General features: G+C 51.7%; 8 protein-coding genes across 8 annotated transcripts; 4 read left to right on the top strand and 4 right to left on the bottom strand.

The window, feature by feature from the left end:
• Window positions 1-357: 357 nt before the first annotated feature.
• Window positions 358-1125, top strand: MAA_01999 (AoPex11B-like protein; the record flags this gene model as incomplete). The annotated part of the gene is made up of 1 exon (XM_007819997.1): window positions 358-1125. One exon carries the CDS (start codon window positions 358-360, stop codon window positions 1123-1125), a length of 768 nt encoding a protein of 255 aa, XP_007818188.1.
• Window positions 1126-1358: 233 nt separating this feature from the next.
• Window positions 1359-3160, bottom strand: MAA_02000 (Smr protein/MutS2; the record flags this gene model as incomplete). The annotated part of the gene is made up of 3 exons (XM_007819998.1): window positions 1359-2284; window positions 2340-2979; window positions 3119-3160. 3 exons carry the CDS (start codon window positions 3158-3160, stop codon window positions 1359-1361), a joined length of 1608 nt encoding a protein of 535 aa, XP_007818189.1.
• A 1139-nt stretch (window positions 3161-4299) lies between these two features.
• On the top strand, window positions 4300-8189 carry MAA_02001 (niemann-Pick C1 protein precursor; the record flags this gene model as incomplete). The annotated part of the gene is made up of 2 exons (XM_007819999.1): window positions 4300-4548; window positions 4629-8189. 2 exons carry the CDS (start codon window positions 4300-4302, stop codon window positions 8187-8189), a joined length of 3810 nt encoding a protein of 1269 aa, XP_007818190.1.
• A 458-nt stretch (window positions 8190-8647) lies between these two features.
• MAA_10715 (DNA replication factor Dna2) lies at window positions 8648-10044 on the bottom strand (the record flags this gene model as incomplete). The annotated part of the gene is made up of 4 exons (XM_011412433.1): window positions 8648-9142; window positions 9216-9329; window positions 9390-9454; window positions 9519-10044. The coding sequence occupies 4 exons, from the start codon at window positions 10042-10044 to the stop codon at window positions 8648-8650; spliced, it is 1200 nt and encodes a 399-aa protein (XP_011410735.1).
• Window positions 10045-10890: 846 nt separating this feature from the next.
• Window positions 10891-12244, bottom strand: MAA_02002 (glycosyltransferase family 76 protein; the record flags this gene model as incomplete). Its single annotated transcript, XM_007820000.1, has 2 exons — window positions 10891-11290; window positions 11355-12244. 2 exons carry the CDS (start codon window positions 12242-12244, stop codon window positions 10891-10893), a joined length of 1290 nt encoding a protein of 429 aa, XP_007818191.1.
• Window positions 12245-12727: 483 nt separating this feature from the next.
• Window positions 12728-13579, top strand: MAA_02003 (acyl-protein thioesterase; the record flags this gene model as incomplete). The annotated part of the gene is made up of 1 exon (XM_007820001.1): window positions 12728-13579. One exon carries the CDS (start codon window positions 12728-12730, stop codon window positions 13577-13579), a length of 852 nt encoding a protein of 283 aa, XP_007818192.1.
• Window positions 13580-14080: 501 nt separating this feature from the next.
• Window positions 14081-15535, bottom strand: MAA_02004 (L-galactonate dehydratase; the record flags this gene model as incomplete). Its single annotated transcript, XM_007820002.1, has 2 exons — window positions 14081-15277; window positions 15377-15535. 2 exons carry the CDS (start codon window positions 15533-15535, stop codon window positions 14081-14083), a joined length of 1356 nt encoding a protein of 451 aa, XP_007818193.1.
• A 3662-nt stretch (window positions 15536-19197) lies between these two features.
• Window positions 19198-20472, top strand: MAA_10714 (C6 transcription factor; the record flags this gene model as incomplete). The annotated part of the gene is made up of 1 exon (XM_011412432.1): window positions 19198-20472. One exon carries the CDS (start codon window positions 19198-19200, stop codon window positions 20470-20472), a length of 1275 nt encoding a protein of 424 aa, XP_011410734.1.
• Window positions 20473-20651: the final 179 nt, after the last annotated feature.

The following is a 20651-nucleotide window of genomic DNA, read 5'->3' as shown; positions in this document are numbered from 1 at the left end:
TACTCTTTCCAACAGCTGAGCTCGTCCGGGACTCCGGGTATCCCGGAAACATCGCAATGGCGGGATACTTTGAACAGTTCGTCGCCTTCGGGACCGACATCGGTATGATGATCTCTCTTCTCTCATCACCATCCACCGCCTTTCCCCATCCCATAGCTTTAACGCATATGAATATATATATATACATCCTGAGATGTTTACGCGACCCATGCGGATGGCTTCCATCTAAAGCTTTCTTTCTTTTACATTGCTCAGGACACGAAACCCCCTGGTCTTATTGTTACCCCCAACATGCAAACCAGTTCACACCATCTCAGTAGAGGGAATTAACATGTCGCAGTCGGTCTCGAGCGCATCATGCGCTTCATCCAATCCGTCTTTTCCATTCTCACGGCCTACCCAGCCCTGATACCCATGCTTCTCTCCCACCAGCCTTCCGCCGTCCACAAGACGAGTGCGCTGGCAATGGGCCAACTCTCCAGCCATCTCAACATGACCCGCCGCGCCGTCCGTCTATTCTGGTGCCTCGGCAGCTTCCAATCCAGCTGGAACGCCTACGTAGCTCCCGAGAAGAGCATCGAGACCTGGCTCGCCATCCTCGCCGACAGCCTCTTCGGACTCTTCGGCTTGATGGAGTCTGTCACGCTGCCCGATCTGTTGCAAGTCAAGGGCATGTCCGTCTTCGGGCTCGACGAAGCCGTTAGAATCGATGACCAGTCCAAGTCTGTGTGGCTTGCGGCGCTGGCTTGCTCCGCACTATGTACCGGCGTCAAAATCCTCAAGTCTTATGCTCATCGCGCTGTGCCCGAGACGGGGAGCGGCTTTGGCGCCCCCGAGCATGAGAAGAAGAAGCCTGGCAAAGGCGGCGAGAACAAGGCCCAGGCGGCCGCTGAGAAACGCAGCCGAGAGAGGGAGGCGGCGTCCAAAGAGGCGAGCCGGAAGATTGGGGGCCTGACTAGGAAGCTACTCGCTGATTTGCTTGATATTGCGATTCCCGCCTGGGCTACTGGTTTGGCGGATATTGATGCGGGTGTGGTATGGGTTGCCATGCTTTTCAGCACCATTTTCACCGGGTACGCTGTGTGGGAGAGGTGCGGTCAGGCTATTGATAAAGGACGTGCTTGAGAGGTGTGCGAATGGCAGGGAAGAAAAATAATAGACGGAATAGACATTGTATTTCGAAATCATACGAGCATGGGTTTGATCTTCTCTCCCTGCTTTCCATGTCTAGACAAACATATCTATAGATTATCAACTACATCCCTCATATTCCTGTGCAATGGAATTCCTGTCATGATTCATCCACTTCATGCCTTCGTACATATCCTGGTATGGTCAATGCCTTCACTCACGATGGACTATCTTCGCCCGGTAACCACGAACCTCCCCGTCTCGACGCTCAGCTTCCATCCATCCTGCAGCAAGGCCGCTGCAACAGCCTGCCGCATCTGTGACACGCCACTGGCACTATGGCGGCCTAGACCAGTAATCACGGTAAAACCGCCGTCTTCTCTCAGCTTTTTTGCTCTCATTTCTCCCAATCCACCCCACCACTCTTGGACCCTTTGCCGCGAGATTCTCACTCCATCTTGTACTAAAACACCGTGTAGGTCGATGGAGGAAGCTGTGCTTCGTTGGTCAACGAGGATATCGGCAGCTGTGGATGTGGCACTCTGGGCGTATCGGCCCTGTTCCCGAGCCCGGTCGGAGTAATAGCTGGCTGCCTGTCTAAAAAGCGGACTAGATGCGCCCCGGCGATGCATTTGCGCTGCAGACGCTGCGGCATCGCGGCGAGCCTGGTGAAACGTGTTTGCTCGGCTCATGGCTTCTTCATAGTTCATGTCACTTATGGGCGATGGCTTTGCAACCAGTCCGACTGCCGGCTTGGCGCCCGGACGAGGGGAAACTATCACATCTCCGCCTTCGATGTCCTCCTGCGGGAGGGGCGTGAGGCGATACGAAAGATCCATCTTTTTGGCTTTGGGTTGCTTTGAGAAATACTTGTTGAGAAGAGCGGCGATGTCGTCTGCGAACTGGGGAATAGATCCGGCAACATGGACAATGGTAGGCATGTACTTTTCAGGGACGTGCCGATAATTTTGCGCTAGGCGCTCGGCACTTTCTTTGCCGCTTTCATCTTGGGTTTCGATGCCATGGGAGATGTACTGGTTGAGGAGCTCGACGACAGTAGCGCCTTTGGAGCACTGGAATTTGTAGTAGATGGGGGATACTTGATCGGATCGAATGCCGAATCTCTCAGCTACGTACTCGATTTCATCCTGGCCTTGGACGGAATTAGAAATATTCCCAACGGGAGGTGAAATTGACCACACACTCACTTTGTGTTTCGCTGGCAATGCTAGGAGATGATGTACCATCACTTGACTGATCTGCGTCTGATGCGACCTTTTTCTTTCCCTTTTTTTTCTTCCTGCCCTTACTCCTGCCATTTTCTAGTTCAAAGAACCCATCGATACCCTTTATCTGTTGACCGGTAGACTGTAAATACTGGACATTCAGGAGATCATCCAGCGCAGTCTGAAAGTCCCCATTGGCCTTTTTCAGCGCATACTGAATGTCAAATTGCTTCAGATCGGCAAACATGCTCTGTAACAAGAGGAGCTTATCCTCTTCGCTGTCTTGGTTGAATGTTGTCAACCGAGGCATAAGACTCGGCGAATCTGGCACACATGATGAATTATCTGTGCTTGACTTGTCTGTGATGTGGGCCTGCGATGTCCGACGACTTGCGCTGGTCGTTGACGTTGCTGTCGGCTCATCTTGAATAAGTTGCGCCTCTCCTTCAGGTCCTTGGGGGATACCGCTGGGGTTGAAGCCAGAGGCCTCCTCCGAGGGAACACTTTTCGCCAAGTCTTGTAGAGTAGCTTGCGCCTGTTTGTAAGCAGATGGACTCTTGAGGTCGTAGTCGCTTGCTATAGCCACAATCAGAGCTTCGTCGAGAAGTGTGTGGAATGAGTCCTGCGAATATTTGTTTAGGTACAGAAGACGCAGAAATTCAGCAGACGACAAAACCCCGGGGGAAGGACAGATAAAACACCGACATGGAATCAAATGAGGACATTGGAGACACATTGCCGTGATGATAGCCTTTACTCACCACCAAGTTTTGTAAAGGGTCAGGTTCGTTTTCACTGGCCATAACGTGGTTGTCATGCAATTCTTTTCACACAAAAGGTAGGAAGACGTTGGGAAGTGTAGCGAGTCCGAGGAGCAGGCATTATCCAAGACGAAAGACGAAAATGTGAAGACGAACTTCTCAGAAACTCAGAAAGGGAAGGAAGGGATGTTTTGCTCAAATAAGAGATTTCACACACATTGTGGGTGCGTCGATGAGAAGACATATGAAGCTTGATTTGGGGGCTGTGATTCGTGACAAACATGTGGTCGAAATTGGGCCCAAACTAGTTTTACTCCGTATGGAATCACGTGTGGAGAAGGACAAACGAGATAATTCGGTCGCGCAGATACATACGGGAGCAGCCCTAGACTTGAATATACGGCGCAATTATGTACCGAGACAGTGATATAAAAGACAGCCATGAAGAATGCCCAACCACCTAGTCGTTAAACGCCGGATTTTGCAGGCGGATGGTTTGCGCCGCGGAGAATCCTTGTAGGAAGACGATAGGATCATCAAGTATCCTGTGATTACTTCGATAGTGTACCAGGCAAACGGGTAACATGGTGTGAACACGCGTGTCACGGAATGCCAGTTCTAAACTGTTGGTTTCACAAAGCAGTTTGTCAAGCCTCGTAAAACGGACTCTTCTCATCAACAGACGATGACGGCTCTTGACCGGATGCATCAATGATCATCAATGATGCGTCATGAGGGACAACAGGGCAGGCACCTGCCGCAGAGACCAGGAGTCAAGTGGGTCCCGGAGCTTCCAGAGCCCCGACAGTGCGACGTCAGGGACAGCTTCAAGGGCTCCCGCCCCCAGTTACCCCAACCGCCTCCCATGCGTCAGCGGCAGCACTGGCGCACTGGCAACTTTGACGACAAGCCTGGTGCAAGTGCTCGTGCCAAGTGCCTGGGTCGCACCTTCCCCAACACCCGCCAGCGCCTCGCACGCCACCAAACTTGCTTCTTTACAACCCAGCATCCGTACTCAAAACTCTAGCAAATATCGACTTATTCATCACGTCTACGCACTTTCTCGTCGTCCTGTCCTTGACGCACCTTACGACGACTAATAGTGATACCCGGCAAGCCCCCAGCCATTTGCCAGCCGCGCTTCTCCGCTGCGGCCGACAAGGCCCGCCCAGTATCCCGAGATGCGTCACCAGGTCGCAACACTTCTGGGAGCGGCGCCAGCCATCATCGCTGCTCTAGCCAGCGCGAAGGCTTCTCCCTTGACACCCAAACACGAAGCTGGTCGGTGCGCTTTTCGAGGCCAGTGTGGCAAGCAAAGTTTCTTCGGCAAGGAGCTGCCCTGTGTCGACAATGATGTGGCCAAAGATCCCGATGCAGAACTGCGAAAGGAGCTTGTTGACCTCTGTGGAGCCGAATGGAACCAAGGACCGGTGTGTTGCACGCTGGAACAAGTAAAACTTCACCCGATTGAGATGTCCAGAAAGCCTCAAGATGACTGACTTTGTGCCAGGTTCAATCTCTCAAGTCCGAACTCGGCACCCCCAACACACTCATTGGATCATGCCCTGCCTGCAAACACAACTTCTTCAACATGTTTTGCAAATTCACGTGCTCGCCTGATCAGTCCCTGTTTGTTAATGTTACCGATGCTGCCCCCAAGAACGGCAAGTTACTCGTGACTGAGCTCGACCAACTTATATCCGAGGAGTATGGCACTGGCCTGTATGATAGTTGTAAGGAAGTCAAGTTTGGTGGTGCAAACAGCCGTGCCATGGACTTGATTGGAGGCGGCGCTAAAGATTACCACCAAATGCTCAAGTTCTTGGGCGACAAGAAACCGCTGGTCGGATCACCCTTCCAAATCAATTACCCCGAATCTTACGAGCAACCGAACATGGGCCCGTTGGATATGACGTCAAAGAAGTGCAACGACGAAGATCCTGACTACAGGTGCGTCTGCGTCGACTGTCCTGCCGTATGTCCCGAGTTGCCAGCCGTGAGGAAGTCCGGATCATGTCATGTGGGCGCTCTGCCTTGTCTCTCCTTTGCGTCCATCTTCACCTATTCCGTGCTTCTCTTTACCTTTGCCGCCTCCGTATTTGGCCATGTTGCCTGGAGACGCTATGCACAGCATCGAGTGGAAAGAACAAGACTACTGCACGAGTCCTCTCACAGCGATGATGAAGATGAGGGCGGGCCGGTTTTGACAGAGGCCATGCGAGATCGCCCTACGAAGCGGTACTGGATCAATGACAGGTGTGACGACTTGTTCTACAGGCTCGGACATACTGCATCCCGTTTCCCTGGCCTCACTATCGGCACGAGTCTCTTGGTTGTGGCGATCCTAAGCGCTGGATGGTTCAAATTTGACCTGGAAAAAGAGCCAGCAAGACTTTGGGTCAGTCCATCCTCGCCAGCTGCACAGGAAAAGGCATACTTTGATTCCCACTTTGGGCCCTTCTACCGCGCCGAAAAGATCTTCCTGGTGAATGACACGCAACCTAGTGGGCCGGGACCAGTGCTCAGCTATGAAACTCTCAAATGGTGGGCAGAGGTTGAAAAAAGCATTGCGCAGCTAGAGAGCAAGACATATGCAAAGTTCCTCCACGATGTTTGCTTCAAGCCGATGAATGATGCCTGTGTCGTCCAGTCAGTTACTGGTTACTGGTTTGCCAAGGGTGGCGTGATCAACCCCAAGACTTGGAAAGACGATCTTCGCCAATGCGCCAAATCCCCTGTCGACTGCCGACCCGAATTTGGCCAGCCTATCGAACCTAGCATGGTATTTGGCGGTTACGAAGATGATGTCACCGAGGCACAAGCGATCACGGCTACTTGGGTCGTTCGGAATGCAGAGGAAGGCAGCTTTGCCCAACTGGCGGCCGTTGATTGGGAAAATGCGCTCCGAGACCGCTTGCTAGAGGCCCAAAAAGAAGCGCAAGACAGGGGCTTGCGATTGTCCTTCAACACTGAAATCAGTCTAGAGGAGGAACTGAACAAATCAACGAATACTGATGCCAAGATTGTAGTAGTCAGCTACATTGTCATGTTTATATACGCTTGCATGGCGCTTGGCACACCCTTCAAGCACATATTTAGAAATCCGGCGCTGTTACTTGTTGAGTCAAAGGTAACACTCGGTTTGCTGGGAATAATCATCGTCCTTATGTCGATCACGGCGTCGATCGGCTTCTTCTCCTGGGTCGGGCTAAAGGCAACATTGATCATCGTCGAGGTCATTCCGTTTATCGTTTTGGCAGTTGGTGTGGACAACATCTTCCTCATTGTCCACGAGCTTGAAAGAGTCAATATGAGCTGCCCCGATCAAATGGTCGAAGAACGCGTTGCGAGAGCACTTGGCCGTATGGGCCCATCTATTCTGTTTTCGGCCCTGACCGAAACCGTTGCATTTGCCCTCGGCGCTGCGGTAGGCATGCCTGCCGTGCGAAATTTTGCCGCCTACGCAGCTGGAGCAGTGCTCGTCAATGCCATCCTACAAATGACCATGTTTGTGTCATTCCTGTCACTGAATCAAATGCGGGTGGAGGACCACCGATGTGAGCTGTGGCCGTGGTGGCAGATTAAGAAGGCTAGAATTCACCTGAACGGCAGCAATGGCTACGTTGGAGGCGGAAGAGTCTCCGAAATCGAAGAAGAAAGCTTTTTACAGGTCTTCATCAAGAATACATATGCGCCTAGTTTATTGACAAAGAGGGTCAAAATAGGCGTCGTCACAGTTTTCCTTGGCCTATTCGCGGCCGCCCTAGCCCTGCTACCCGCGATAGAGATCGGACTCGACCAGCGAGTAGCTATTCCCGATGGATCATATTTGATCCCCTATTTCAATGACTTGTACGACTATATGGAAACCGGGCCACCTGTATACTTTGTCACGCGCAATGTCGACGCGTCACACAGGAAGGAGCAACAGGAAGTTTGTTCAAGATTTACTACCTGTCATGAGCTTTCACTCACCAATACGTTGGAACTTGAAAGGCAGCGGCCTAACGTATCATACATTTCATCTCCAACCGCAAGCTGGATGGACGACTTCTTCCTGTGGCTGAATCCTATTTATGAACAATGCTGCGTGGAGAACCACAAAACGTGTTTTGCGGGACGAAACCCTGCATGGAACACCAGCCTCTACGGGATGCCGGAGGACGAGGAATTCATTCGTTACCTCCATAAGTTTCTCGCCACCCCTGCGGACGACGATTGTCCCCTAGGAGGCCAGGCAGCATACGGCGATGCTGTCGTTATTTCTGACGACGACAAGAGCGTTAGGGCCAGTCACTTCCGAACGGCCCATACACCGCTTCGCAGTCAGGCCGACTTTATCAATGCATACTCGTCGGCTCGTCGTATTGCATCTGATATTAGCAAGAGAACTGGGGCCGACGTCTTCCCGTACAGCGTATTTTACATCTTCTTTGACCAGTATCTCTCCATTGTCCCACTCACTGCCGGTCTGTTATCTGCCCTGGTTGGCATTATCTTCGTCGTGGCCTCTGTGCTTCTGGGATCCGCCCTCACTTCGGCTGTCCTCACAGTCACCGTAATCATGAGTGTGGTTGACATCATGGGAGCCATGGCAGTATTTGGGGTTTCTCTAAACGCCGTATCCTTGGTCAATCTCATCATTTGCGTGGGAATATCGGTCGAGTTTTGCGCGCACATTGCACGTGCATTCATGTTCCCGTCGAGAACCGTCATGGAAAGTAACAACACAACTCTCCGTGGGCGCGACGCGAGATCCTGGACGGCACTCGTCAATGTAGGCGGGTCTGTCTTCTCTGGCATTACCGTCACAAAACTTCTAGGGGTCTGCGTCCTGGCATTTACTCGCTCCAAGATTTTCGAAATTTACTATTTTCGCGTGTGGTTGGCGCTGGTTGTCTTTGCAGCCCTGCATGCACTGGTGTTCTTACCGGTTGCACTGAGCGTGGCAGGCGGAAGCGGTTACGTCGACCCTGAAAGTGAAGGCACGGCAGCTCAGGATTTGACTGACAGGAGATGGCGTGCTATTCGGGTTCACGATAATAGTGATTCCGAAGACGAAGATTATTAAGCGTGTTGGAATCATGGTTTGTGGCAGTCTGCAAGATTCTAGAATAGATTGTGCTGCTGCTGAAGTATGGCGTATTGGAAATGGGTGGCGGAGCAGGAGTTTCGTTTCGATTGGATCTGGTATACGAGGCATTTGAATACATACAAATAAGAAGAACCTCTTTTCTTTCCGAAGTTCGTTTGTATGCGCACACGGTCCAAACCCTACCCTAGGTCCCTCGGATTTACCTTTGTTTATCTCTCCGTGTCTCTCTTTTTTTTCCCAGGAGCGTTCTCCTCATAGCTGTCCCCCTTTATTATATCCCGTCAGTTCAAGGACAGGTATAGCAGCTTCAGACATCAGCCGGCTCGGAATCGAGAGGTGTTTTGATAGCGCTCCCTAACAGAGGCGGGGACTTGGTCTCGTGTATGGTCGTCTGCGACCAAAGCGGTGTCCAATTTTTCCGACGAGTACGCGGCTCAGGGCAAGGCCAGCAGCAGGTCCTCCTCTCCATGGTGCACCGGCTCGGGATCCAAGCTCAGGAACACTGGCGAGGGCGCTTGGGGCCTCCACCTCGATCCTCCCAACCTAACATCACGCGGCTGACTCCCAGAAGAAGCCAGACCAGCAGCTGCAGCATACCGCCTCCTCGCCTCGGCCTTGCTCTTTTGTCTGCTGGCATGGGCACCTGTCGGGGCACAGGGAGCGTGTGACCCCTGCGCGGCCTTGACACGGTCCATGACGCCCATCATGAAACGCCCGCAGTCCTCGGAGTATTCCTGGCCGTCCCGGCCTACAAACACGGGGTTGTACTCGTTGTACGGGTTCTTGAGATCGCCGAGTTGTGAAAAGGGCGTTTCTGCCTCGTTGACCCAATCGATTCGGAACGGGGCCGTGGTGTGCATGTCGTTTGTGGTGCTCACGATCCACGGAGGGTGTGGGATGCTGTGGTCAGGGGCGGACGTCATTTTCGCCTACGACTTGCGGGTTAGAATTCATTCGGGGATCCCTTCTTTTCAATGCTGAACTTGACAAGGGTGGACTCACGTATCCCTGGAATGCCTTGGACTTGTTAATCGAGAAGAAGAGCACAACGGACCTGCATTCTCGGAAAGCCTGGGTAAAGAGGGGGCCGTTTTTGGCTTGTGTTATCCATAGGCCCTGGTGTAATTAGCATCACCATAAGGGTAGTATTGCTGCAGTTGGGCGACGGCGACTTACATCTCTCCGTGACATGTAAACGTTGGTCGTGTTGGACGATTTGACCAAAAAGTAGCGGGTGTCTACTGCGGCTCGTTTAGCGCACGAGGCAGAAAAAAAAGATGACTGTATCTGTATTGACAATCTTACTCCTTCTCGGTCCAAGTCTGCCAGATAGCTGTTCCGTTTCTCCCATCATAGGCACCATTGCATCTGGGCGGCTCCTCGCGTGAGCAGCTGGCTCACGTGGTGGACTCACGATCCCGTACGCCGCGTCTTCTCTGGAGTGAAGCTTTTTCAGCGTGGGGGTCGAGTTGGCGGATAGAGAAGGGTCAGATACGGGCTGCCCCGATGGCTTGCTGCTTTGAATCTTTTCGAGGACTTTGGCCCTTTCGGCCTCCAGGCCCTGCAGTTCTCTCACGCCGTCGAGCACTCGCTTCCGGTGGGTGAGGTCGAAGAACCCCGTGTGGTCGAGCCATAGTCTCAGTTCGTCGTCGACCTTGAGAAGTTCTTGTAGTGCCGTGTGCCGATTCGTAGGTGCTGTGAGGACAACTGGGTGGTGAATCGTTGCTGGAAGCTCTTGGGATGCGTCGTCAGACTGTGTGCCGGAGCTGTTGTTGAGCGTGAGATTCGAAAGGTCCGGAACAAGCTCGTTGACGTCGTTTTGTTCTGTCATGTCGGTGACTCACGTTGGAAACTGCTTGTGTAGGGAAACCCGAAGAGTTACAAGAGCATGAGGTATCAAGACTGGACAGGAAGTCTGTGTAATCGGTAATTATAAGGTGCCAAGTAAGGAGGAGACTCGCGAGGCGTTTGCTCCAGCTTATATAGGCACGACGTACACTTTTTAGAAACCGTCTTTATCCGCTTTTGAATCACTATCGACAGATATGAAATGATTCAGAGGAAACAAAAGTGAAGGGACGCTCACACCAAGAGTAAAACTGATAGAATTCACGCGTCTGCATTGCTTGCTTTAGTTGCATTTCTACACACTAATCACCCGACAAGCCTGTGAGAACCACAGACGCTTGTGAAGGGAAATGATGGTGTTTCACAGAATGGTAACGAATGCGGACGGAGCGTTATTGTATTGTGGCCCCGTGGTCGCTTTTTGGCCTCAACCGCGTCACAATATGGGCGAGGCAGCCGAATTATTATGTCTATGCGGCTGGGCTCAGGGTGAATTAAGGCACAAAGAGCTTACATAGTGAGAGGTATGCCATGTTAGCGCCCCAATGTCGGGAACGAACGACGGAAAGACGAATAGAAGGTATAATGCTCTAGGATGAAGATCTGCTTCACCGTATAAAAAACGGAAACCCACCATCGATAAGCTATTCTTCTTACCATCCCTTGTTTCGAATGACTTGTGGATGCGCAGCGGCCCAAAATCCATTGCATGTTTCGTGCGCCCAATCTTACTATAGGCCGTGGGTGTATGATGAACATCGCCATGTGTGGAGATGAAGCACATTGTTGCGGTGAAGTGAATGAGTGGCCCGGTATTCAACCAAGTGCCTTACGCTGGTGGTAAAAAGGAGGCAAACAGCCCGCCCTGAATACCGCCGTACATCACCATGAACATGACAATGGCCACCCCGTATCCTTGCCTCCTCTTATCCATTAAACAGCTACCCACCCACCAGTACCAAGCAGGATAACCTGACGAAATTCGTGTAATGATTTGAACATGATATGTGGTGATGGCCAAGATTGCAATCAAAACCTGACTTCCCGCCAAAGCACGCACAAAAGTATTCAAGTCCGATTCAGCGGCACCATTTCTCGAAGCATTAGTGATTCTCTGGGGCTTCACAATAAGATCAAGACCGGATTTGATGAGGATTGCCAGCATGGGGCTTGCCAGCAAGAACAACGGAAGCTGGTTCAGCGTCCAGTATCTCAAGAATCCCACGTTCCTACGAAATACGACATCAAGTCAGCACAGGGGAGACTCCTCCATCAGCGACAAAATATACATACCAATAATGATCTTGCACAAACGTATAAATACTAGGAATCATCTTCTCGCACCAAGGACGCCCAACGCCATCCGAACCACAGTACCTCATCCACGCCACAGTCTGTGGCACCACCGACCCAGCTGCGACACAGAGCCCTCCCAGGACCGGGGCTATCATTGACAACAAAGTACACAAGCTCGGGGCTCGGGCAAACAGCAGTAATGCATCAGTTGCTTGGACGGCGAACAAAAGCCCGCTCGCGAGCCCGTTGCTGCGGAAGGCGGTAGCAACGCCGAACAAGATTCCTGACGCAAGCATTGTCATGTTACGTTTGACTCTGTCTGCCTTGCTTTTGAGACTGACAGCGAATAGCAGGTTCCCCATAAATGAGAGGCCGGCAAACGGGCTCTCGTTGTACGGCGCGGAGAGGAACAAGCCAGCCGGTGAGAGGATGTGCAATGCAGAAGAGACGAATGCGAGTTTGGAATTTCCAGAAAGAATCATGGTGAGACGGTGCAATGCTAGCATGGCAACAAAGTGTGATGCGTGGGCGAGAGCAATGGCAACCAGCGGCTCAAGGGCATAGTTTGCCGGCGCGAGGGACGACAAGGACCTTGAAATGGCCCCGACAATGGTTGGGAGGCCCAAGCCAAAGGCCCATTCTTGCTCGTAGGTGTAGCCCCGAATGGCGGAGTGCATGAAATACAACGCGTCCCATCGTGTTAATCTGGCGGCGATGGTTGGGATGGTGATGTTGTGTCCGTACATGCGGTCGAAGAACAGAGAGGTGGATGTGTCGTAGTCAGGGGCGACAGCGGCACCGAGAGAGACGGCCAAGAGGAAGCCTTTCCATGCTATGAAGAGGGCTGTCAATGAGCGAATTGGTTGAGACGATGGGAACAGGTCCATCGTGATGTTGGACGTGGGTGATGTGGGACGATGGAGCGATTGTATGCATTCAGTCATTGATAGTGACTGTATTATGTCGCTTGGGGGTATATGACGCCCCAGTGAAGCTGTCTTAGGCAACAAGGTCCATTGTCTTAATTAAAGATGTGATCCGTCGAATTGTGATGTTCTGAACTTGGCGAAGTAGTGTGATGGATGGTCTCCTGAACGCCGATGATGAACTGTTTGGTCTCTGAGCAAGCATCAAATCCGGGACCGTGGCTTGTTGTGGCTTGTTCCACGCACCAGCCACAACAATCCCTACGGAGTAGAGCTCCATCCTATTCCACGTCAGACCGACTTGCTCCCCTTGATTGCTCACCAGCATTCTGCCAGCACGACCTGCCCCCAAGACAAGTTTTTGATGATGCATTGGGTTCATTAAAATCATGGAACGAAACAAGAGTAAACCACACATGCTCATTCTGGACCTGGATTATCGGCATGACGGGCCAATTCCCTCCCTTAATCACCATCCCGCCTCTTAAAACTCCTCACGGCATCACCGTTATTTTTCTTCACGGTCGGGGCTTCAACGCCCAGAAGTTCCATGGCTCACTACTCCGGACCGACATCGGCAATCGTACATTCCAGGAGGCACTCCCTCACGCACGATTTGTGTTCCCAACGGCCCCGCTTTCCAGAGCGACAAAGTACCGCCGTATCTTGATGCATCAATGGTACGATGGCACTGGTGATTGGGAGCCAGAGGCTCGGGGCGGCATGCAGCCCAGCATAGAGCACATTCATGGCCTCATTCGGAGTGAAATCGAAGTAGCCGACAACGATTCAAAGCGCATCGTCCTTGCTGGTTTCAGTCAAGGAGCTGCCATGGCCTTTGTGAGCAGCTTACTATGGGATGGGGGCCCTTTGGGTGCTGTGGTTGGCTTGTGCGGCTTTATGCCACTTGCTTCCCATCTGTTGAATATTCTGGATGATGACAGCATTGAATTTGGTGCAGATGATGATGTGTTTGAACCAAGTCAATGTGCCGATGCTCGAATGTCGCATCAAAAAGTCTTGGATGAACTTCGTGAAGAAGCCGAGCTTCCTGGCACTCAACAAACATCGCACTTTCGGTTTCCGTCAACTCCGGTTTTCATCGGCCATGGAAGTGCAGACCGGGAGGTTGTTGCTCAACACGCGTCACAAGCAGGATTGCTGTTGCAGAAGCTGGGTCTGGACGTGGACTTTCACACCTACGAAGGGCTAGGACACTGGTATTCTGCATCAATGCTAAAAGACCTGGTCCAATTTCTTGCAACGCAACTGAAAGTGCAACAGCCCCTGGGCTAAGGAGTGTTCAAATTATGTCACGAGAGTAAAAGGGGAGAAGAAAGAGAGTCTTGCCTCTCTGAGCATTAGCCTTAGTCTCTCAAGGATAGTTCGGTGGTAGCGTTCTGCCACACCATTCTGTTGGTGCTGTTCGGTAGCTGTGTAGCAAAAATCAGACCTCCCAGAAGTTCTAAAGACAACAATACTAACCCACGAGCGACCCGAAAGACGCTGCCACCTGATAAGACTTAACAGGGGCGAAGAAAATATCACAGGGACCCTACGTTTGTGGTGCAAAGAAAGGGGAACCCATCTTTGCTACACAGCTACCAAATAGCACCAACAGAATACTGTGGCAGAACGCTACCACCGAACTATCCTTGAGAGACTAAGGCTAATGCTGAGAGAGGTAAGACTTGATAAAAAGTGGTGGCCTTACATCGCCAGAACCGCGAAAGAGAAGAAGCAGAGGAAAGCTATTGATATCCTTGCACTTTACTGCCTCGCCCAGTCTATACACGTTTAAATCTTCTCGCCCTCCAAAATCGGTCTTGCTTCTTCGCTCGTCCACCAGCTAATCCCCTTGTCCCCGGGATATGTGAACTTATCCATACTATCCTTCTTCATCTCTACACTATATCCAGGTTCCATGGGCGTCTGGTAGTACCCGTCCTTGATGACGGACGGATGCAAGAAATGCTCGTGTAAATGGTCAACATACTCCAGCACAGAAAGCTTACCGCTCACAACTACATAATCAATTGTGCTCAGGTGCTGCGTGTACTCTGGAAGCCCAACTCCGCCTGAATGAGGAACAATCGGCACACCGTACTTCTTCGCCATGAGCAACACAGCCATGACCTCGTTGACACCACCGAGACGGCAAGCATCGATTTGACAGACGTCGATGGCGCCATTCATGAGCATCTGCTTGAAGACTACTCGGTTTTGGACCATCTCGCCAGTGGCGACGCCAATGCCGTATGGTTTGAGAGCCTCGCGAACAGCCTTGTGGCCCAGGATGTCGTCGGGGGACGTGGGCTCTTCAATGAACCATGGCTTAAAGTCGGCAAGCTGCTTCATGTGCTTGATGGCATCGGGGACAGACCAGATCTGATTCGCATCGACCATGAGGATATTGCCCTTGTCGTAGCCGAGAACATCCCGAGCAATGGTTAACCGGCGCCTGTCCTCCTCCACGCTACCGCCAACTTTGAGCTTGAAGTGCTTGTAGCCTTGTGCAAGTGTCTCCCTGAGGAGGGTCTTCATCTTGTCTTCGCCGTAGCCTAGCCATCCTGCGCTGGTGGTGTACGCCGGCACGGCCTTGCTACTAAGCGCTTCCTCGATGCGCTTCGCCTTTCCGCCTTGCACTTCCTTGAGCATGGCAACAGCTTCTTCTGGGGTGATGGCGTCGGTAATGTAGCGGAAGTCGATACACTCGACGTATTGCTCGGGCGTCATGTCGGCAACAATTCTCCAGACCGGCTTGCCTAGGACCTTGCCCCAAAGGTCCCAGACCGCATTCACGACAGCGCCAAGAGCGAGGTGAATAACACCCTTCTCGGGTCCAATCCAACGCAGCTGGCTGTCTGATACTAGATAGCGCCAAGTCTTCCCCCAGTTGGCCACCAGGGACGACAACGTCCTGCCCTTGAGACGCTCGGCAACGTGGACTATGGCAGCGCAGACAATGTCGTTTCCACGTCCAATGGTGAAGGTCTAGTCGGAGAGGAGAGGGATCTGATGTCAGCGTGTTTCCATCCAGAAATAAAAACAAAAAAAAAAAACCTGTGCAGTCCTTTCTCAGAAGCAACTCACCATGCCGTGGCCAGAGTATTGTGAGTCGGTCTGCAAGATGCAGTACGCAGAAGAGTAATCACCAGCTGCATTCATAGCATCAGAGCCCGTCTTATCGAGCGACGTTGGAAACCGCACATCGCGGGTTTCAAATCCGGTGATTGTGATTTCTTGCGCCATCGCAGCAACTTGCACGTATCGCCGGCGGTCCAGAGTGAAGGCGAAGGGCCGTCGTCCAAGCACGAGATGTTTATAGTCTTTTCCAACACGCACCCAAGCTGCTCCGAGCCGCAGCCAATGACGCAGTAATTAAGGGGCTGTAGAGCCTTGCGAAACCTATAACCTGGCGAAGGTGAAGCTATGGGCAGGCTGGGTTTATACGCGACGGAAAATTGATGCCCTCATGCCACCCCGCTGCCCTTCGGGGGTACCCACGGCTCCAACATTGAAAATGCGGGGGATTCGGGAAAGCAGTGGGGCCCGACACCGGCGACAGGCTAGTACTACTAGTACACGTACAACCAAGACTGCAGCAAACCTGCAGACGTCGTCTCCCGACCGTAATTGATGGAGAAAATAGAATGCGGCGTTGGGGGGTTGAATTTCCTTCATTCTGCTGATTGCCGTTTGTTTAGGCGCAAATAAATGGGCAATGGCCAAGTCGGCGTTTTCTGGCGTGGTATGGCGTAGACTGACGGACGTCACCGGGGAACTTCGGCCGGCGGTATAATACCCGCCGAGGGCGATGCGGCAATTGATAAGGCTCGGAAGAGCCAGGAGTTCACCAATTGTGTCACAAGTCCACAATCCACAACACTGCTTGTGGAAATGCCCATTTGGAGCATGTAAACTTAGATTAATAGTCGTTGGTGTTGTTCTGCTGTTCGGGATTCCCGTCAAACACAAGCCCCGCAGCCGAATTTGCCGTCGGGTTTTTTGTCTGTCTTCTCGGCTAATAGTTACCTGTATTTACGGCATCTCATACAGTCTGGCTTAATATTCACAATTTTATGCCGCAAAGTAGAAGAAGTCAATATGTGAATATAGTATACATTCAAGCTATAGTGCACCTGAGTCACTATCAATAGTCACCAAACTTTCTATAAAAAAGCAGACTTTGTATATCGTTGACGATGGAGCTCCTCCTTCGGTGATGATGGAGGAGTTCACACGGGACACCGTCATATGGCTGGAGATGATGGATGCAAGCGACGCAGGGGAGCGAGCAGTGCATTTTTCACCCCAACCGTCAAAGTTGAAGTCCACGCCTGCAAGACTTGCCCCGTTCTCACGGTCGAGCACGAAAGTCGGAGGCATGTCGCCCATCCATAGGTCAAGGTCCTTGTAGCCCTTAATCGGAACGACATCTACCTTGTTGTCGGCGGGTTTTGGGATTTGGAAACAGTCTAATGAGCTTCTTCATCATCGAAAACTGCAAGCGGCTCCTAGCTTTTTATGCTGAAAATTAGATGAAATATTTCCAAGGGTAAATAGCCCACACGCGCCCCCGACTGCGGAATTAGTGCCGAGGCCTGAGCCAATTCTACTGGGAAGAAGATTTGACGAGCCACGGCGGGGGAATGTCAGCTTTGTAATGTAGAAAAATTACCTATCGGTGAAGTCGTCATGGTGTTGTAGATTGGGCGTGGCAGTGCCGTCAGTTTGGTCGCTAGCGTGCGTGTATGTGGTCTTGCGCAACTATTTTTTGGGCCGGATTTTCTCATATTTCAAAAACACTGCTCCTAACAGCGGACGAAAATCGGCAGAGGCCTCAAGCACAAAGCAAAACCATGAATAGCGTAACGTGAGCCCGATCTAGCTAATACTCCTGCACAAGCTGGGGGTTTCGCACTTGCCCAAAGGGTGTCGTATATATATATACTACAGGGACTTGATGGCTATTGAGAAGACTCATCCCTAGGACTCATGAGTTACAAAGCTTGACATGTCGTTTCTAGTAAAATATGGCGAGACTTTTGTGTCTGGCCTTGATGTTCTGTAGTCGGCTAGTATGGGCACGGGGGCTCCGTTCCTCAACAACTAGACAGGATACTTGGATGTCTCTTGATTTTGATGATAATTATAATAATAACCCAATAATGGTGCTGGTCTGAGCTTCGTGACGTGTATTCAGCATGGGCCAGAAACGGCTTCGGTAACTTTGGCATGCATGCATGGCGGCCGACATCAGCGCACTATCATGGAAACGACGCCATATCACTCGTGCCACGATGAATGGTGAATCCGGGTGATGGGTCTGAGCACCGTGTCGAAATTGGATATCCGGCCCCGCGGGGAGAAATCAAGGTGTGTTGCGTTACAGAATCATGGCCGAAGCCGTCGCCATACGCAGCCACAACATTTGAAGGCTGCCCATGTGATCCGGAACCCGGGATACTGTATATCCGAGCAAAAGCACCACCCAGTTGACTTGTAATCGTGGCTGACAGCCAAAGAGCAGCACCAAGCCACTGTAACCAACACCAGTGATCCCAGTGCCCTTCAAGGTCCCTTCCCTCACTGATGCTCAGCGGGCTGTCCGCCATGGTACTCCGAGACTGTTCGTCTCCCAAACAGCAAAATTTTCAACGCCAGAGTCAACATTGAAGCACTTATGAACTTACCATAGTCATCATGGGTAAGCTCATTCGATTGAATAAACAACATGAGTTGACGTCTGATGGCACCTGCAGCGGCACTACGGCTTCACGACCGCCCCACACGAATGGTCATGTCCGCGTCGCGCGACCCCCAAGGACGTCAATGCAGCATGCGCCGCGCACATAACCTTCGAATAATATTCAAGAATCAAGACGCTTGCGATTCCAAATAACTTGAAAAGCGTCCGGTGCTCATAAAAAGAAACCTGTTGGCTCGGGAGCTTCAAATGCGGGCTACGATGGCTATTTCAAGCTCGGAATCCTCTCCTCCGTCCAAACAGCTCCATCTTGCTAGGACATGGATGCTGCGCAAATCGGCGCTCGTCATTCTGCCAGAGCTCGGGGGCGTCAGTTGGCCGGAAAACAGATTGTGCATCGACAGGGATATTTAAAGAAATTCCTTGGCCCCCAGGTTAGAAGCAACTAAATTTAACGGCGATAGTTGGTTTGAAACGAAATCAACAACCTCGACATTGGTTGACGCAAACGCCTCTTCGTGTTTGCATGGCTTGACATGCAGGGATCATGCACGCTAACAACGGAACGAGATCAACCGATGGCTGTTTACATGTCCTTTTTAAGAAACGCCACGACGATCCGCAGAGGCAGCCAAGTCGAACGCCAGCGGCTTACACGGTTGAGGCAGTGCATTTCGCTAAGCCCCGGATTACGCTCGCCACGTCGTTGTTCCAGCGTCAAGATATGCCAATACAGTGTTCCTATTGCTCCAAGATGGATTTGGATCCAATGCGTATACCCCAGTGGCTCCAGTCAACGCCACTTTGCCTACGAGTTGCTGGTGCTGTGCCTGGGATGTGACCGATCTCGTGAAAAGTCCTGTCCCCAGGTACAAAGTACCTAGGCAGGTAGATATTGAGCTCGGAACCGCCGAATCTTGTTCCTGGAAGCATATTGACTTGTTTCTTTATATGTTCCTAGCCGTCTGCAACATATCCCATTACACTGTCGAGAACTTCCAAGTTTTCATTTGTGAGACGAAGCTCGGGCAGCACATTATATCTGTCTCTCTCTCTCCTCTCTTTCTGTCTCTGTTTTGCTTCGTATTGGTGATCGACTCAGGTGACAGTAATGTCTTCGCAGCATCCTGTTAGTCCGATATCCAGCAACGACTCCTTTTCACCCACTTCAACAGATGGTCGGTGTTCTCGCCGGTCGCTCATCATGATGGCGAATAATCTTAAACCCACACGACAGAAGCTACACAAGTATTTCGCGAAATCGAGGCATTCTGCCTCCGAGAGCGAGTTGGCATACTGGGATGCAAACGACTTAAGCTCGTTTTTCAACACGGACAGCATGCAGATGGGAACCTTGGCCAATCCTGAGGTGCCCATTTCGCCCGTCGTCGTCAAAGACTCGAGGTATAAGCCATCGCTGGTGGCCCCAACAGTCGCCATCAAACCAAGAAACGAGCCTAAACACGGAAAAAAGTTCCAACTTCACTATGAGCCCGAACCATTCGTTTTCGATTCCTTTCTCGCAGCTCCTCAACAGGCGCCGCCTCCTCCACCACCGATACCTCAACCAGATCGACTTCCTCCGCCTCCTCCTCTTTCTCCCCTTCCCGAATTTCCACAGCCACCAGAACTACCATCTTTTTTGGAGCCGCCGCAGCCTCGTGTACGACGAGCGCCTTCAGTCAAAAGACCTAGGCCCGCCTCAGGTATTCGAAGAGCCAAGACCCCGGTTCGCAAGATTGGGCAACTCGAAATGGCGGCCGCAAAGAAGCGTCAAGAAGCCGCCATCAACAGACAGTCTAGTGTTCGCACTATCGCACGGCAATACCGTACATCGATCGACAAGACGGATATCCCGGACGTTCCCTCCGTCCCATCCATCCACCGCAAGCCCTTGCCTAAGTCTGCAGCACCGCGTATAAACCAATTCAAAAGCAGCGACGGGCCTATTCCACGTCTGTCAATAATTGAACCTCGATCCGGAGGCTCTCTAGACGGACCGAAACCTCGATGCGAATTGGCTCCATGGCCTGAATCAGACGCCGATACACTGGTGTCATCCCCGGACATCTCGCCATATGTAAAGCCACTGGAATTTTCGTCCCCTCCGACGCCACCCGCCGAGAACGGCCACTGCGAGGATGACCATTACGAGGACGACGACTACATTAAATCGCCAGATACAGAGACATTGCGGTTCCAGATTGGTTTCGAAATGTTGACACGGGAGCTATCCAGCGGCTTTGCGGACCGTTCATCTCGCGCGGGGAGAGGCGCGTCTGGTCTCCAGATTTGGGTCATGATTGAGGCATATGAGAAACTAAGAGATGAAATTTCTTCAATGGAGACGCAGGATCCTGAACTTCAGTGTGCGCGGGCCATGTTTGATTCGTGGTTGGCGGCCTTGAGAGCAATTCAGAAGACGATTGCGAATGAGGGGGCGGAGAGTGACAGTGAGTACGGTGATGATGATGAGTAGTAAATGTAGTTATGAAAGAACTGGACTATCGATTTGTTATGAAACCAAATTGAAAAATGCTAGACCTGAACCAAACAGTTGAACAACAATCTGCGATGGTAGAATTTTTAAGACTGAAGACCAATCAGCTGATGCGTGCCACCAGACGGTGGGTTGCGCGAGCCAAACGTGATGCCTTA

The sequence above is a fragment of the Metarhizium robertsii genome (genome assembly GCF_000187425.2).
Source record: "Metarhizium robertsii ARSEF 23 chromosome Unknown MAA_Scf_1, whole genome shotgun sequence".
Classification (NCBI taxonomy): domain Eukaryota; kingdom Fungi; phylum Ascomycota; class Sordariomycetes; order Hypocreales; family Clavicipitaceae; genus Metarhizium; species Metarhizium robertsii.
This window is presented reverse-complemented; position numbering and strand designations above follow the sequence as displayed.